The 16,083-nt window shown below is 30.6% G+C and overlaps 1 protein-coding gene across 1 annotated transcript; it reads left to right on the top strand.

The window, feature by feature from the left end:
* The first annotated feature begins 666 nt into the window (after nucleotides 1-666).
* LOC131661133 (uncharacterized) lies at nucleotides 667-6,478 on the top strand. The gene is made up of 8 exons (XM_058930566.1): nucleotides 667-820; nucleotides 2,552-4,144; nucleotides 4,221-4,311; nucleotides 4,485-4,645; nucleotides 4,749-4,800; nucleotides 4,901-4,983; nucleotides 5,074-5,167; nucleotides 5,267-6,478. The coding sequence occupies exons 2-8, from the start codon at nucleotides 3,263-3,265 to the stop codon at nucleotides 5,812-5,814; spliced, it is 1,911 nt and encodes a 636-aa protein (XP_058786549.1). The 5' UTR covers nucleotides 667-820; nucleotides 2,552-3,262; the 3' UTR covers nucleotides 5,815-6,478.
* The last annotated feature ends 9,605 nt before the right edge of the window (nucleotides 6,479-16,083 follow it).

The following is a 16,083-nucleotide window of genomic DNA, read 5'->3' as shown; positions in this document are numbered from 1 at the left end:
ACGACAACGAGAGCTTTTTGTGCAACTATGCGGGGAGAACCTGCAAGGTTAACACTCTAACGCCTAAGTTAGTGAAATCGTAGAAAAGTAGGTTGAAATTGATATTGAGAGTGAGATAATACTGGAAATGACACGTCGTTGGACTTATATATGATAAACGGTTAAAACAACTTTGAACTAACCTGACGTGAGATGCAAATAGTCACCCGATAAGATCTAATGATAGACGATGTATTAACGAATGTTGTTGACTGAAATCTCGCCTACTCTCCTTCTCTATAAATATTTTAAAATAAACATTACAATTAGACAGAGACCTCCACAGACAACCCAAAAGATAGCTTGAAGAAAAATTAGTGAAGTACCTAGAATTAGAATTAAAATTTGAAAGTCAAAGTAAAATTTGAGACTTTAAACAATACCAATAAATCCAATATTATTGATAACCAGCTTAATCACCTATGTAGCCCAGCTCCATTGTTACATAAACAATATCCACAATCAGAATACAAATTCCTTTATATTTTAATCTAATTACTTATGCATTTCAATTATTTTTTTGACTATTTATGATTTGATTCTATGATCAAAATATACTCTTTTCAACATTTTTATATTTTTATATGGATAACGCTACATTGAAAATTATTCTTATTCCTATAAATATTTTCTCCTCTCTCTAAAGACACGCAGACCAACAGACAACAGAGTACACAACTACTATTATAGATTTAGGACTTAGAAAATATAAATTCCGACACCGTCTTGTTACGTGTTTTCCGATTTCAATTTGCAAAGGGATTGAAGCCTTGGGGTCCAGGTTAGCTATTCTACTTTCTGTTATGTTTTTTTATTTTCTCAATATTTCTACAGTACTATATTTTATACGAATGCCAATTTTTATGCAAACTTTTTTTGTGAATCTCACTTACTCTGTTAGCTTTCCTGTGCCTGTTTTCAATCTGTCTCCCATTACTGCGTTCATTCTTTCTTTGTTTTTATATCATAAAAAACAAATATACTTCTGTTAAAAAAAAACAAATATACTTATATGTAAAAAAAAAATCCATTTAATAATGCATTCCTAAGATAGAAGAAAAATCAAAACTAATAACAATTAGTTCATATTAACAGATTGATACTAATTAATCTACGAAAAATATGCTCTGAAAATGCATTATTTTTTTCTAATAAAATTTCTCTAATATGAAAAATGTGACTTTGACTTTGGTCAATTAGTGCTTGATTGGAATTTTCAATTTGTGAAGTCAGAATAAAAGTAAGAAACATGTCTTATGAAAATTCTTACCTACATTTTTCAACTGAACAGTAAAATCTGGTGGCTATGTTAGATTTGATTTTAGGTTAAACATGCATAACCTACTTTTCAAATTTTGGAAACAAATTTTGTTCAAAAAGTTGCAAATCTTGAAAATTGAACAAAGGATAAATAGATCCACAATTTTAGTCATTAATTTAGATCTTAAATTATAACCCTAATTAGTGTTAATTTTCTTTAATACCCATAACTAATTATCCTGAATTATTAATTTTTTTAATTTTATATGCATGCAATAAGCAGATAATGAAGCCAAAATATTTTTAGAATTGAAAGGAGCTTCTCACCGTACACTAGTGGTAGGAACTGGGAAAACACCAGCCACGGATATTTCTCTCCATCAAATCAATCAACCCAATAGAATTATTTATATTTATAGGAGTTTTTTATTCTATAGATACATACTAATATTTATATAAATTAGAAATAAATTTAGAAAAAGCAATAAATGTGAAGAAGAGTATGAAAAATCCAAAATAACGAGCTGTAAATGGGGAAAGAAAAGGGTGATGAATCGTGTGATAGTTGAGGCATGTTTTGGAAGGTTCGATCCATGCTAAAACGCTGATAATGATGTATAATAAACTCCATCATCCATCTCATCACTTTTATTAACATATTATTTTTTAAAAATTTGGTCACGTGAGTTTCTTAAGAACTTTATTAGTACTAGAAAAATCAAGAAAGTTTCTCTTTTATGTAAACCCTATGGTTGGTGACATTAGAAGGAGCAATTAGTTAGGTTAAAAAAAAAAAAGCCAACTAAGTCTAGATGAGTCTATAGTAGTAAGTGTATAGAGTAGCATGAATGGTAATAACATTAAGACAGAAACACGAAACCCAAGGAATTAAGTGCAATGCAGTGTGGTGGTAGTAGTAATGTTTTGCTGTAATAACTAGACCTACGATGGTTCCATCTCCAACACCTATTACTATTAGACCCTTTCTTCTTTCGTCTCATCGCTTTCTCTTTCATTATTACTCTTTTTCTACCCATGCTACCCATCCCTCCCTCCTCCTTTTTTTCCATTTTTATTTATTTTATTTAATAACAACGCACGTTATTAATTAATTAATGAAGAATCATTCATCAAATAATTAGCGCAAATCATGATTATATTTTAATTCGCGCCACGCTGATTATGTGATTAAATTAATTAATGACACTGAAATTCTCTTTTTGGTTATTGTTGTTGTTTGTTATGATGACAGATAGCGATAGGTGAGTGAGGATTACAAGAAGAAGAAGAAAAAAAAAACCAGGGTGGTTGTTTTTGTTGCTGCTACTGCTGCTGCTGTTGTTGTTGTTACAGAGACAGAGTCGTAGTAGTGGTGTAGTAGTAGCTTCTTCTTGTTTCTCGTATCTCGGGTCGCGCCGTTCGTGTTTGTCGCTCGTGCGTGAGTTCTGTGTTTTTCTTTTCTGCTTTTCGAGTTTCAATCCCGAAACCCTCAAATCTCGAGGCTGTTTTTTGTTCACATAACAAGAGACAACTGTTTTTCGTCTTCCGCCATTTTCTCTCGTGTCTTGAACCAGGGTACTGCCACCTACGCCTCTCGTTTTCTTCGTTGCTTTCGTTCACTGCACTTGAGGTTTGTTACTTCCTTATTAACTGGAGGGTCGGTGTTCAATTCAACTTGCGTGATATTTACTACACTGTTACACTTTTGTTTTTCTGATTCTCAGTTTGGTTCTTTTTTTCTTTTTTTTATGTTATCAGGGTTTTGGGATTAGTTTTTTAATATTATTATATATGTTTTTTAATTTAAGTATTGGGATCATTGGTTGTTTTCTGAGGTTGTTTCTTAGTTCCTCGTACTTGGTCTCTCTGCTGGTTTGATTGATATTTAAGGTGAATTTGTGAGGAGAGGGGAAAGGTTTCTATTTTCATGTGGGACTTTTTTGTTTGAGGAGTATTGCAAGATATGCTGATCTCTGATGAAGGAGATAATGATGTGTTCTTTGATTCATTGGATTGTTTCTCACCTCGTCAAGAATCTGTTTTGATAAAGCAAAATTTTGGGTATGAGTTTTGGCTTAATGAGCCTCTTAGTGTGAAGGAAAGAAAGGAAATTTTTCTACAAGAGATGGGTTTTGTTGATGATTCTTCTGAAAACAAAATTGTGCACTCCGACGAGAGGATAATGGATTGCAGTGAAGCAGAATTGAATGATTGTGTTTTGTCTTCAATGGACAAAGCGACTTCTGAGGCGGGAGGCTTGTCGGAGAACAGAGATGATGATGATGAAAAAACTGATGCAAGTTTACAAGGAGAGGAGTTACAAGAGTTAAGACATAGAGAAGCTGAGACTGTAGAGGAATTCGGTAAAAAGAAAAAGAAAAACTGGTGGAAGCAATTTGTGAACAGTGGGAAACTAGCTAGAGGGATGGTTAGATCGAAGTTTATTAGCACGAGTACGGATGAAACTTGTCGAATCAATGTGAGGCGCAACAAGAAAAGCTGGAATGAGTTTAGTGCGGTGTATGGTGGACAAAAGATTAGAGCACATAAAGGTCTAATTTGGACTATGAAGTTTAGTCCCAGTGGGCAGTATCTAGCAACTGGAGGCGAAGATGGTGTTGTTCGTATATGGCTTGTTTCGTCGCTGAATGCTTCTAGTATTTGTTATGCTAAAGAAGTTAGTGCTGTTAGCAAATTGAAACATGGCGTGTCTTTTTCTTCGAAGAAATGTTGTCAATCGCCCGTTGTTGTTCCGAGTAAGATTCTCAAAATTGAGGAATCACCGCTTCAAGAACTATATGGACATTCCGGTGATGTGATGGACTTGGCTTGGTCTGATTCTGATGTGAGTTTAACTTGATATAAGCTCTATTTGTTGTTATTGCTATAAAATGGTATCTGAACTAATTTATCTTTTGCAGATGCTCCTTTCCTCGTCTATGGATAAAACAGTTCGCATGTGGAAAATTGGTTATAATCAATGTTTAAAAGTCTTCCATCACAAAGATTATGGTAAGTATCAAGTCTTCAATTGTTTTGACGATTTATTTACTTATTAACATATTTGCAGCATATGTTTGGTTTGGTTCGGTTTGTTTTCATAATTGGTTGTGATGTAAGTATTTTAGCATATCTTTATCCCAATGGTATGATCATAATTGAGTCTCTATTTTAATTGGAAACAGTTACATGCATTCAATTCAACCCGGTTGATGAAAATAATTACTTCATAAGTGGCTCCATAGATGGAAAAGTCCGAATATGGGGAATACATGAAGAGCGAGTTGTTGACTGGGCAGACACGCGAGATGTCATTAGTGCTGTTAGTTATCAGCCAGACGGGAAGGTATGTTAATGAATACTCGACTTTCCAGAATTGTGTTTTTAAGTTGCATTTCTGGTAGCTTAAATTGGTAAAATTTTGAACTTATTGCTTTTCAACTATGCAGGGGTTTATAGTTGGTTCCCTTTGTGGTATTTGCCGCTTTTATGTAGCTTCAGGTATTTACTTATGCGATAATCATTTCTGTTGTCATTAATACAATGCAAGAAGAGAATTGATAATTGAAAGTGATTCCTGATTTGGATTTTATGGTTTTAGGTAAACAATTCGTGCATAAGGCCAAGATTCGTGTCAACGAAAAGAAGAAGAGATCATCTGGCAACAAGATTACTGGCATTCAGGTTTTTTTCTTGAAACTCTTCATTGCCAAAGTCAAAGTGTTATGCTTTTTATTTTCTTTATTAACCTTAGAACGCCCAAATTTGTTGCAGTTTTCCCATAAAAACCATCGCAGAGTTATGATCACATCACGAGATTCCAAAGTTAGAATATTCGAAGATGCTGAACTTGTTCAGACATATAAAGGTAGAGTGCCAAGTGTTGATACTTCAATTGTTTAATTGGCAATGCCAAAATTGTAAAGCTCTTCCATTCTTAGTTGGCTGACATACTAAAAATTTGCAGGTCTTCCAATGTCAAGAAGTCAGATGTCTGGTTCATTTACATCAAGCGGAAATCACATAATTTCGGTTGGAGAGGACTCTCGTGTGTATATTTGGAACTTCAATGACTCGGGAAATTACTTTTCCAAACAAAGAAAAACAGACAGTTCTTGTGAGCATTTTCGCTCCAAGGGGGTTACGGTCGCAATACCTTGGTCAGGCATGACATCAGAAAGAAGCTGCTCTCTCAGCGACTTTGCCAACTATTCTTCCGAAAAACAACTCCAATTAGCGGCTGCTCCCAGTTTTAGAGAGTCGGAACGTTTTTCTTTTGGGAGTTGGTTCTCCATTGATGGTTCGTGCCGACGATCTATGACATGGCCCGAGGAGAAACTTCCCAGTTGGGATTCACCTCTATCAGAAATTGAATTTGATCATGAGGAGCTATCGTTTAAAGACCTATGGCATGAGAATCGTATACCAGAAACATGGGGACTCTCGGTTGTTGCAGCAGGTCTTGATGGAACCATCAAGACATTTCACAACTTTGGGTTTCCTGTTAGGCTTTAGAACTCAAAAGGAAACTAACCCAAGCATGTTTGGTAACGCGGGAACTTTACTCGGACAACACACGATGAATGTGAAACAGGTAGTTTGAGCTTCACTCCTGACGTGCGATATCATCGTGATATTGTCGGTGTTCAAACACACAATCTCTAAAATTCAAAGCTGTTTGAATTTTGTATTCATTTTGATTGGTAAAAGTGGACATATTTATCAAGGAGTTTTCAGTTTCAACTTCAAGGCCTTTGATCCCAACATAACCTTGGGAAAAAATTGAATTGAGCTCAGGTAGAACCTAGAAGTAGGATTTTGGTCATAGGTAAATTCATGTTAGATGCCAAACTTTCTGACATGTTTTTTTTTGAGGATTTGTACATTTATTTTAGAGTTAGGCCATGAGAATCCTACTTTTTTTTGCTACACATTTTTTGTGTGAATATCGATTAACTTATACAATACAGATTTATAAAAAAATCATTGAAGTTTTATTCTGATACAAGCCTATGTAGCTTATGAATACTTTTTATAAGTAAGTTTTATTGATTATTATCCAATTTTGTGTTAAGTAAAAGATATAAAGTGATGTGAGGGTGCATGGTTAGAAATCAAGACTGGTAATGTAGACAAAAATGATGTCTTTGAGTGTGGGTGAAACCAAGGGACAAAGCAGCTTTCTTGACCAAAAATAAGGTAGCTTTTATATTGTTTAAAAAGTAGTATTAGATATTGTGTAAAGAAAAAAAAAATAGTATTAAATATGTAAAGGAGGTAAAATTTGTGAACACAAATGCAAGTATTGATCCTCAAATTGTTCTCTTTATGAACTCTTGTCCTAATCATTTGAAAAGTTAGATCCTAACTATATTTTTTAAACAACATATTCTTTCCACTCAAAAGGTTCCCATCACAAAAAGAAAACTAGTAGAAAGAATCCGTTAATTTAGCTTTTTTTTTCCTTATTCTTTCTATAAGGCCCAATAATCATGGTCTAGAAAAACACACTAATTCACACTTGTGGAGTAGGAATGTTACCCTAGGTTAGAGCGCAAGGGATCCAGATTCAAGATCCATCTAACGGATCTCTGCATTTCATGCATGAAGATCAACAGACAATTTTTAGGGGTAGGAATATATTAGGTCGAGTTAGGTTTTACCAAATCTGAATCTAGCCAGCTAAAAATTTTAAAGCCTAAGTGTGGCATGTGGCATATGATAGACTTATTTTTTGTCATGAGTCTGACCTTTTCGAATGTCTGTTTGGGCTATTAGCCTATATAAAAGGCTATTTAAATTAAATATTTTTAAACAAGCAATTTAACTAGTGTTTAAATAGACTAACAAATTAAAATATCAATAGGACAAAAATACTTATTTGCATTGACTTAGTCAAGTTTACATATCAACATAAGTTATGTGATACTATTTATTTTAGAGAACTTATGAAAATAACTCATGACATTGTTCATAAGATTTTTTCAGCTTATTTTCACAAGTTCTTCAAAATAAGTAACTTTTATTTTTATATTTTAATTCAAAATACAAATATATTAAAATAATAGCAATAATAAAGTTATTCATATTTATTTAAATAGGTTTGTCTGATAGGCTTATTTTATAGCCTGTGTGTGACCTAACCTTTTTTACATAAATAGGTTTTTAAAAAAGTTTAGGCCTCTTATATTAAAAAAAAACTTGGGCCTGTGTAGGCAAGACAGTATGTCTCTATTAGTTGGTATGACTTATTCATACCCCTAGCTGTTATAATCGCCTTGCTATATAAAGAGGAGGCACATCATTTTCCAAGTACAATTCAAATTCAAACTTCATTTAATAGTGTACTTGTGGGGAGTACAATAGACGTTACTCTGCTTACGATAAGGTGCACAAGATAGATTTTTTAATTCTAATATGTGAATAAGCGATGATCTAACCTAGCTATTGAGTTGGACATTTATAGTAATGGTCCTCCCCCTCAATGAGACTGGTTCCTTTGCCTATATCTTTGGTCGTTTGAGTCATACCTTAACCAGGTAGCGGGAGAAGTGGATTAGTCATTCCTCAAATGAAATAGACATGGTTAACTCATTAGTGAAAGATGAGATTCTTCAGTTACGATTGGGAAATTTCCATTAGTCGCTCAAATGTGCTTGACACGTCAAACCCTATAAAGCATAGGGACGTGACAAGTTCACCCACGTGTCAGCCCTATGATCTTGCCCTACTTCTATATAGCACTCTCTACTTAATATGCAAGTTGGGGATGAGGTGGGATAGAATCTTTGATACTCGTTGAGCTTAAATTATGACATCATAGTCCACAATCTCTCAAGCATATGGACTATAAGGGGGCAAAGTGATTAAGGAAAGATACAACGGTCCATAGTCCCTCAAGCATAATAGTACCTCTGATTGTATATCAAGTATATTTTGTTGTAAATCCGAAACAATTTGTTTAGAATTTGTAAAAGTCCCAGACTTTGTTTGAGCAAGAAAGTATCGGGTTGAGTGTTTGAGAAAATAAGTCTTGGACTGTTAGTTTGGGAAAGGAAGTCCCTATCTAGTATGATTGAGTAAGAAAGTTCTGAACAGTTGGTTTATGGAAGGAAGTCTCTTTCAGGTTGATTGAGCAAAGAAGTTTTGGACAGTGAGTTTGGGTAAGAAGTCTCTTTTTGGTGAGATTGAGCAGGAAGTCTTGGACGGGTGTGTTTAAGAAAATTGTAATCAGGTTTTGGTTATTGTGAAAAAGCTCTTGTGTGGCAAGGGGAATGGACTACTCTCGTTATAGAACAACCAGGATAGTTGCTGTGTGAGATTTATTTATTGTTTCTACACTTTAAATTATGTTGATGCTGCATACTCAGACTTAGAATATGAACTTGGTCAGATTCAGAAGTTGCTGTTCAAAAAGGCAATATTTATTAAACACACAATTCAACCCCCTTGTGTATTTTTCTCACCTTCATACGATACTGTTTGGAAAACCCATTGAAATTTGTTTAATGTCCAAGTTAATGGCACACCCAATTTAAGATGTTAGGGATATAAACGACTCCAAAGATTTGTGGAAGATTGTTGTTAGATATAAGTATTTGTGATCTGTCACAAGTTTATCTAACAAAAAGCACTTGGAAATGGTTTTGATTGATGCAAAGGTATGATGTTATCTCACTTTTCAAACAACATATATTTAGTTGATTATTTCCTTCCAATCATGTTCGTGTCTCTTGTCTCTTATTTATATTTGAGTTTTTAGTGCGACAAGATCCAAGTAATTGTACCACCGCATTTGGATTCGAAGCACAAGTCTACACTTGCAGTTAGAAATACCTACATCATGCAAAATTTCAAGGTTTCCAATAATGATTTCTCCTTTAAATCAACCAGTCATAATTTCAAGTTTGTATTTTGTGGTTCAACTTCGGTAAAGATTACAAATTTTACCAACATTCCTCTAAACCATTTGAACATAGTTAGTTTGGAATCCATACTTGTGGGAAAGTTTCAACCTAATGTGTTAGTTGGTAAGTTAATTGTATAAATATGTTGTTTTTTATATTTAGTCCTGAAATTTTTGCATCCTTACATTATTAATTTTTTTTAGATATTATTGGAGGAGTTACTGAAATCACTCAGACCCAAATGAATGCTGAAAACAACAAAAACATAGTTGTTTTCACTATAACTGATATGAGGTATGCACTTATCATTCTATGATTAGGTTTTGTATTTCATTTGTAATTTGTTTTGTTTAACGATTGACCTTACTGTATGTTTGATCAAAAAATTTATTGCAGTAAGTCTTTGGTTCAATGTACTCTTTGGGGTGACCTTGCATCACAACTTTACAATTACTACAACAGTCATAAGGATGTTGATAATGTTATTATACTTCTGCATAATGCAAGAATCAAGGGAGCTCAAGGTATTGTTGTTGGCTATTTGTAAGTCACTATAGTAACTCATTTGCTTCATTGATTTTCCAATATATATTAACTACCATATTCCAATATACACATATATAGGAGGTATTCCCTTGGGTGTATGCAACACATGGAATGGAACAAAGTTAAAAATCAATGATGTTAACATAGATGCGATTAAGAAGTTAAAAGAAAGGCGATTACATTGTAAAAACTCTATTATCTTATATATTATATTAATATTAAATATTGATTCATGTCTCACTTTCATATTTTTCTTTATAAATCTCAGCCTTCAAGGGGAGATTCCTTTATTATCTTCGTCTAACTTGCAAGTTGAAATGACTCAAAACTCACAATATTGAGACATTGATAACTTTATATGGAAAGCTAAAATTCTAAGTCTTGCTAAAATCACCAATCTTCAGCATGTAAGTGTATGTTTGCCCATCGATACATTATGCATCCGTTTCATTTTTTAACCTTTTGTTTTATTACATTATACTAGGAGACAATTCGTGTGACTGTTGTTGGAAAATTTTGAAGCTGGCCAATATGGATGGTACTATGATGGTTGTGGTGGGTGTACCAAAAGTGTTGCCCTTAAAGATGGAACGTTAAAGTGTTTTGCAAATCATGAAACTGATGAACCAGTCTCAGTGTGTGATTTAGAGCCGGTTGATTATTACCCTTCATAATATGAACTATTATGTCATGTCTGATAACTAATTTCATAAACCAAATTTGTTATAGATACAAACTTGATGTTTTGGGAGTGGATGGCAAATTCAGGGCAAGGTTTTTCTTTTGGGACAATGATTGTGTGAAATTGATTGGAAAATCTGCCCTTGAGATGAAAAAGGAGTTGATTGAGGTACTCACTTCTCTTTGTGCAACACATATTATTATTTATATTTGAATTGTTAGAAAAGCTTTGTATGAATTCAGACTGGTGAAAATAATCCCCTATAATTTCCTTATGCACTTCATGCAATATAGAAGAAAGAGTTGGTTGTTAGAGTTTTATTTTTCACCCAAAGTATGGCAGATTGTCTGTTGTTGGCTTTAGAGATAACAAAGAATCGCGTAAGAAAATAAGGGACAATTTCTAGTGTGAAGAGGTAATCTTATAGCAAATTCTTAGGTGAAAAATACCAATCATCAAACTGTGAAATCAAACCAATCCTAATAGTCAATTATTTTTTTTTCTTTTCAACATACATCGAAACTTCAAATATTTGAGCCTTCGTCGCAGGAGGGAGTTACAAGTTATTATATAATACTATTCCTCTATCTATAAGATTTACTTTACAATTGTACCCTTTGTTTTGTATCTTCATTTTCATTGCACATTAAGTTCACATTATAGTTATTGTGACATACTCTAATGGATATTTATACTATAAGAAAATTAATGGTTATGGAAAAGTAAAAAATATCCTTATTTGATTTACCACATTAAAATTGTGGTTTTTTGGTCTTTGCACCATAAAATTCTTAATTTTATAATTAAAATAATACAACTCTTATATTTTATCGAACTTATCAAATCTCTCTCAATTCTCTATTCTTTTCTCTTTCATCTCTTTCTCACTTTTTTGTTCCACAAAAAGAAATCCATTATTGATATATATTTTTTTATATACAAAAAATGATATTTATGATCGAAATAGTTTTTTGTCAAAAATGATATACGGGAAAAATTTATTCAAAAAATCTATTATTGATCTAAATATTTTTATATACGAAAATTTAATATTGATTCAAATATTTTTGTAAATGATACCTAAATAATAATATTTGTATACGGAAAAATATATTATTTACGAAAAATGGTATTTATGATCCAAATATTTTTTATTCAAATATGATATACGAGAAAAAATCGAATATTGATCTAAATATTTTTATATACGAAATTTATTTATCCAAATATTTTTGTAAATGACACCTAAACAAAAGTGAAGTTTGTATACGGGAAAAAAAATCTATTTTAGATCTAAATATTTTTATATACGGAAAATGTTATTTATGATCCAAATATTTTTTTTTTCAAAAATGGAATAGGCCAAAAAATCTATTATTGATCTAAATATTTTTATATACGAAAATTTGATATTGATCCAAATATTTTTGTAAATGACACCTAAACAAAAATAATATATGTATATGGAAAAAAATCTATTATTTACGAAAAATGATATTTATGATCCAAATATTTTTATTCCAAAATGGTATACGGGAAAATAATCTACTATTGATCTAAATATTTTTATATACGAAATTTACTATTGATTCAAATATTTTTGTAAATGACACCTAAATAAAAATGAGGTCTGTATACGGGAAAAAAAATCTATTATTGATCTAAATATTTTTATATACGAGAAATAGTATTTATGATCAAATATTTTTGATCCAAAAATGGTATACGGGAAAAAAATCTATTATTGATCTAAATATTTGTTTATACGAAAATTTAATATTGATCCAAATATTTTTGTAAATGATACCTAAATAAAAATAATATTTGTATTATTATTTACGAAAAATGTTATTTATGATCCAAATATTTTTTATTCAAAAATAGTATACAAAAAAAAAATCTACTATTGATATAAATATTTTTATATACGAAATTTACTATTGATTCATATATTTTTGTAAATGAAACCCTAAACAAAAATGAAGTCTATATACGGGAAAAAATCTATTATTGATCTAAATATTTTTATATACAAGAAATGATATTTATGATTAAATATTTTTAATCCAAAAATGGTATACGGGAAAAAATCTATTATTGATCTAAATATTTTTATATACGAAATTATCAATTATTTATCTATTTTTTAAACATTTTTATTTAAAATAAATTATCTATCCAAATTCGCGTAACCGAACAGAACCCGTGCGTATGCACGGGTTTGTTACTAGTTGTTTACAAATCTAAATGCATGAACCTCTGTCTGCATCTGCAGATCATGATCCTGCTCGTGAGAATCCAGGCTTGACTCCGTCGAAACGATCTTTGACTGATATAATAGAAGATTTAGAGAATGTTCAACTGTCCTCCCCAAAGTTAATGAAAGAAGTTAAAAAGGAAAAATAATCTCACTTATCCTATTGAATTCTTAATAAGTTTTTCTTAGTTTTTTAGTTATATTATGACCATGAAAGATGTTAGCAAGTTTTTCTTTTGTAAATTTAGACATATCCTTCGTGTTTTACAATGAACTTCCTTATGTCCATTAATGGATTACTTTTGATATTGATGTCAATTATATTGAAATTTTCATGACTACATATCCTTATTGTAATTTCTTGCAATCTCAGCAAATCTGATATAAACATATATCAGTCTACTGATGTACGAGCTCAAAAATGGATAATACGTCATTCATATGTACATACTATAGGTAGTTTTTTAAAACGTCGATAAAACATATGTTATCTTAAACGGATAATATGTCATCCATACATATTATAGGTGGTTTATATAAAACATCACTAAAGTTCATTTTAATGGTTACCTATAAATTATTCATTTTTTGTTCGTAAGACATCTATGTCGATGTCTTACATATGAGTCAAATTTTTATTCAATTATGTTTTGTCTAAACAATGACTTGGAATTAAACTTGAATAGCCACAATACTTATATTGCTTCTGTCAATAAGATGGAAATTGTGGGAAGTCTGTTATATATTTTGTTAACATCAAAGATATATTTGAAGGAGTTGGATGTTTTAGCCATGATCATAGATCATAGAATTATGTTTTACTTAGAATGGATAAATTTGTGTCAGTGCATGCTTAATTAAAGTCAAATATATTAGATTTTTGCGTTACTCGAAAAATGGATAAATCAATTTCTAAAATGGTGCTTTATATGTTTGTTATCATCAAGGGATTAACAATAGACTTCTGATTGAATTTATATCTAAGTTCAATGATATTTACTTCATATAATATCTTAGGAACTCTATGGGTTAGAACTTATTCGTCTTTAACTTCAAGACAACCAACAGTGAGCCAAAAATAAAGGTAATTCTACTGGCTTTAAACCTAAATTGTGAATAAACATTATAGTTACAGGCGATATTAACTGTGTTATCATTGATATGTAACACATTTTAAACGATATAGTAGTAATACTATGATTATTTTTATAATCCAACAAACATAAGGGAATGACAACTTCATTACTAGGCAAAATATAGTTGGTACATTGATTTATAACATAAAGAAGTACAACAACGATGTTTTCTTCAATATCTTCAACTTAGATAAGAAAACACAAAACCTAAACAAACTATTATCTACCACAAATAAAATATATTGCTCTTATGCAACTAAAAAGGCAACATTAAACTTCATTCATAACACTTAGACATACGAATGAAATTAGCAGTATTTCCTTCAATCATTGTTCCTTCGGGGACGTCTCCACAACCTCATGTACATCATCTGAGAAGCAAAGTGGTGATGTCATAACAACATATCTCTCACCTTAAGATTGTATCCTTAGCACATTCATACCACCCATAGGCAAGGTACATCTACACCCTTTCTCTCTCTGATTTCATGATCTCACAGTCATAGCAGTCCATAGTGTAAAGATCCATCAGGGTACATTCTATTTGGTCGACACGAAGACCCCTCCTTATAGCCTCAGGTGGAAAATGCTACATAGTATAAAGTTTTATCAGTTAATACTTAACAAAAATGAATATTGTATTAAAAATTTAAAGCATAAGATATATTTTTTGTTGGTTGATTTTGTATAAATTGTTACAAAAACTTGTTTTCCGCCCTTCAGTGCTATGGTGATATTTTTCTCACAAAATAAATTAGGTGCAAATTTAATTGATAAAACGAAAGTCAATTATAATGAAGCTTGTGAAGTGCTAACTCCATAATTTCTTAGTAAACTGAGAATATCAAGTATACCAAATCATAGGTTCAAATTGAAAGTTGGAACCCATTTTGCTAAATAATTCAATAATTACTCAAAATTTCTATAATTATTTAATTACTTAAATTTTTTATAAAAATAATTATTCAAAATTATTTAATTACTTTCAAAAAAAAAATTTTAAAATCAAATATAATATTTATGTTATTATTAAATATAATAATATATATTATTATTAAATAATATTTAAAAATTAAATTTTACTTTTTAATATCACATGATAAAGTTGTATGAAGTGACACTACAAAGACAGTGCTCAGTTAATGCCACATAATAAAAGAATGTGTCAATTACGCAAATATGAAGCGAGACAAAAAAACTTAAAAATTATTAATTAGCATAACCAAATTTTTTTTTTTTCAAAAAAAATTGGTTTTATTGTAATTTTGGTTTCTCTATTATCTCTTTTTTTTGATTTTGGCACCCTATTTTAAAATCTGGAATTTTAGTCCATATATTTTAGTTTTTTTGGATTTTGGCCTCTCTATTTTAAAATCTAGAATTTTAGTCCCTATATTTTAGTTTTTTTGAGGATTTTGGTCCCTGCAAATTCGAAGACAATTTTAAATGAAATGACGCTCTTAATGATGATGTGTCGGTGCCAGTTCAGTAGTAATATGTTCAAAAAAAAATATTTTTATTTAAGATTTATGTTGAACATGTCATTAATGTGAGTTTCATTTCATTAAGAATTGTCTTGAATTTGAAGGGGACCAAAATCTTCAAAAAAACTAAAACGAAGGAACTAAAATTCCAGATTTTAAAATAGGGAACCAAAACCCAAAAAAATAAATAACTGGGGGACCAAAATTCCAATTAAACCAAAAAGATTAAATTTTTTAAAATTTAAAATAAATAATTGACCAAAATTATAATAATTGTAATAGTCACTTCATCAAATAAAGGGGTGATTTTTAATTTAAGTTTATTTAAATTGGTCTATATATTAGTAATTGTTCATAAATAAAATGTCACTTAAAATATTTATTAACTTTTAATGTACATATCGATTAATATTTTTTTAATTTAATTATAATATATAAATACATAAACAAATTTCTAAGATTTATTTTATTATATTATGATTTTTTGAATAAATTAATAATTGGAAATTATTAAATTAAAATTTTTTAAATCATTGGAAATATTTTTTTGTTTGTTCTTTTTCATTTTTATTTTGATATTTAACTAATACATTTTTTTTGTTGATCTCACTAAAATACTTTTTTTAATCACATCTTATTAGTTTAAACATAACTATTAAATAGTGATCTTTTAATTAAACCCGAGTTACCATATTTCACCTTTTAACAAATTAAAATTGAATAGTCATGTTTATATTGTTTTTTTTACGCCACTTACTCATTTTACAATTTT

Source organism: Vicia villosa, linkage group LG3 (genome assembly GCF_029867415.1).
Source record: "Vicia villosa cultivar HV-30 ecotype Madison, WI linkage group LG3, Vvil1.0, whole genome shotgun sequence".
Taxonomy (NCBI): Eukaryota; Viridiplantae; Streptophyta; class Magnoliopsida; order Fabales; family Fabaceae; genus Vicia; species Vicia villosa.
The sequence above is the reverse complement of the archived record's forward strand: the minus strand, read 5'-3'. Positions and strand labels throughout refer to the sequence as shown.

What these genes read in the sequence shown, in the direction of transcription:
- LOC131661133 (XM_058930566.1), top strand. Translation starts at nt 3,263, where the DNA reads ATGCTGATCTCTGATGAAGGAGATAATGATGTGTTCTTTGATTCATTG. An exon ending in TGGCTTGGTCTGATTCTGAT is followed by an intron (nt 4,145 to 4,220) that starts GTGAGTTTAACT and finishes TATCTTTTGCAG; the next exon opens with ATGCTCCTTTCCTCGTCTAT. An exon ending in CTTCCATCACAAAGATTATG is followed by an intron (nt 4,312 to 4,484) that starts GTAAGTATCAAG and finishes AATTGGAAACAG; the next exon opens with TTACATGCATTCAATTCAAC.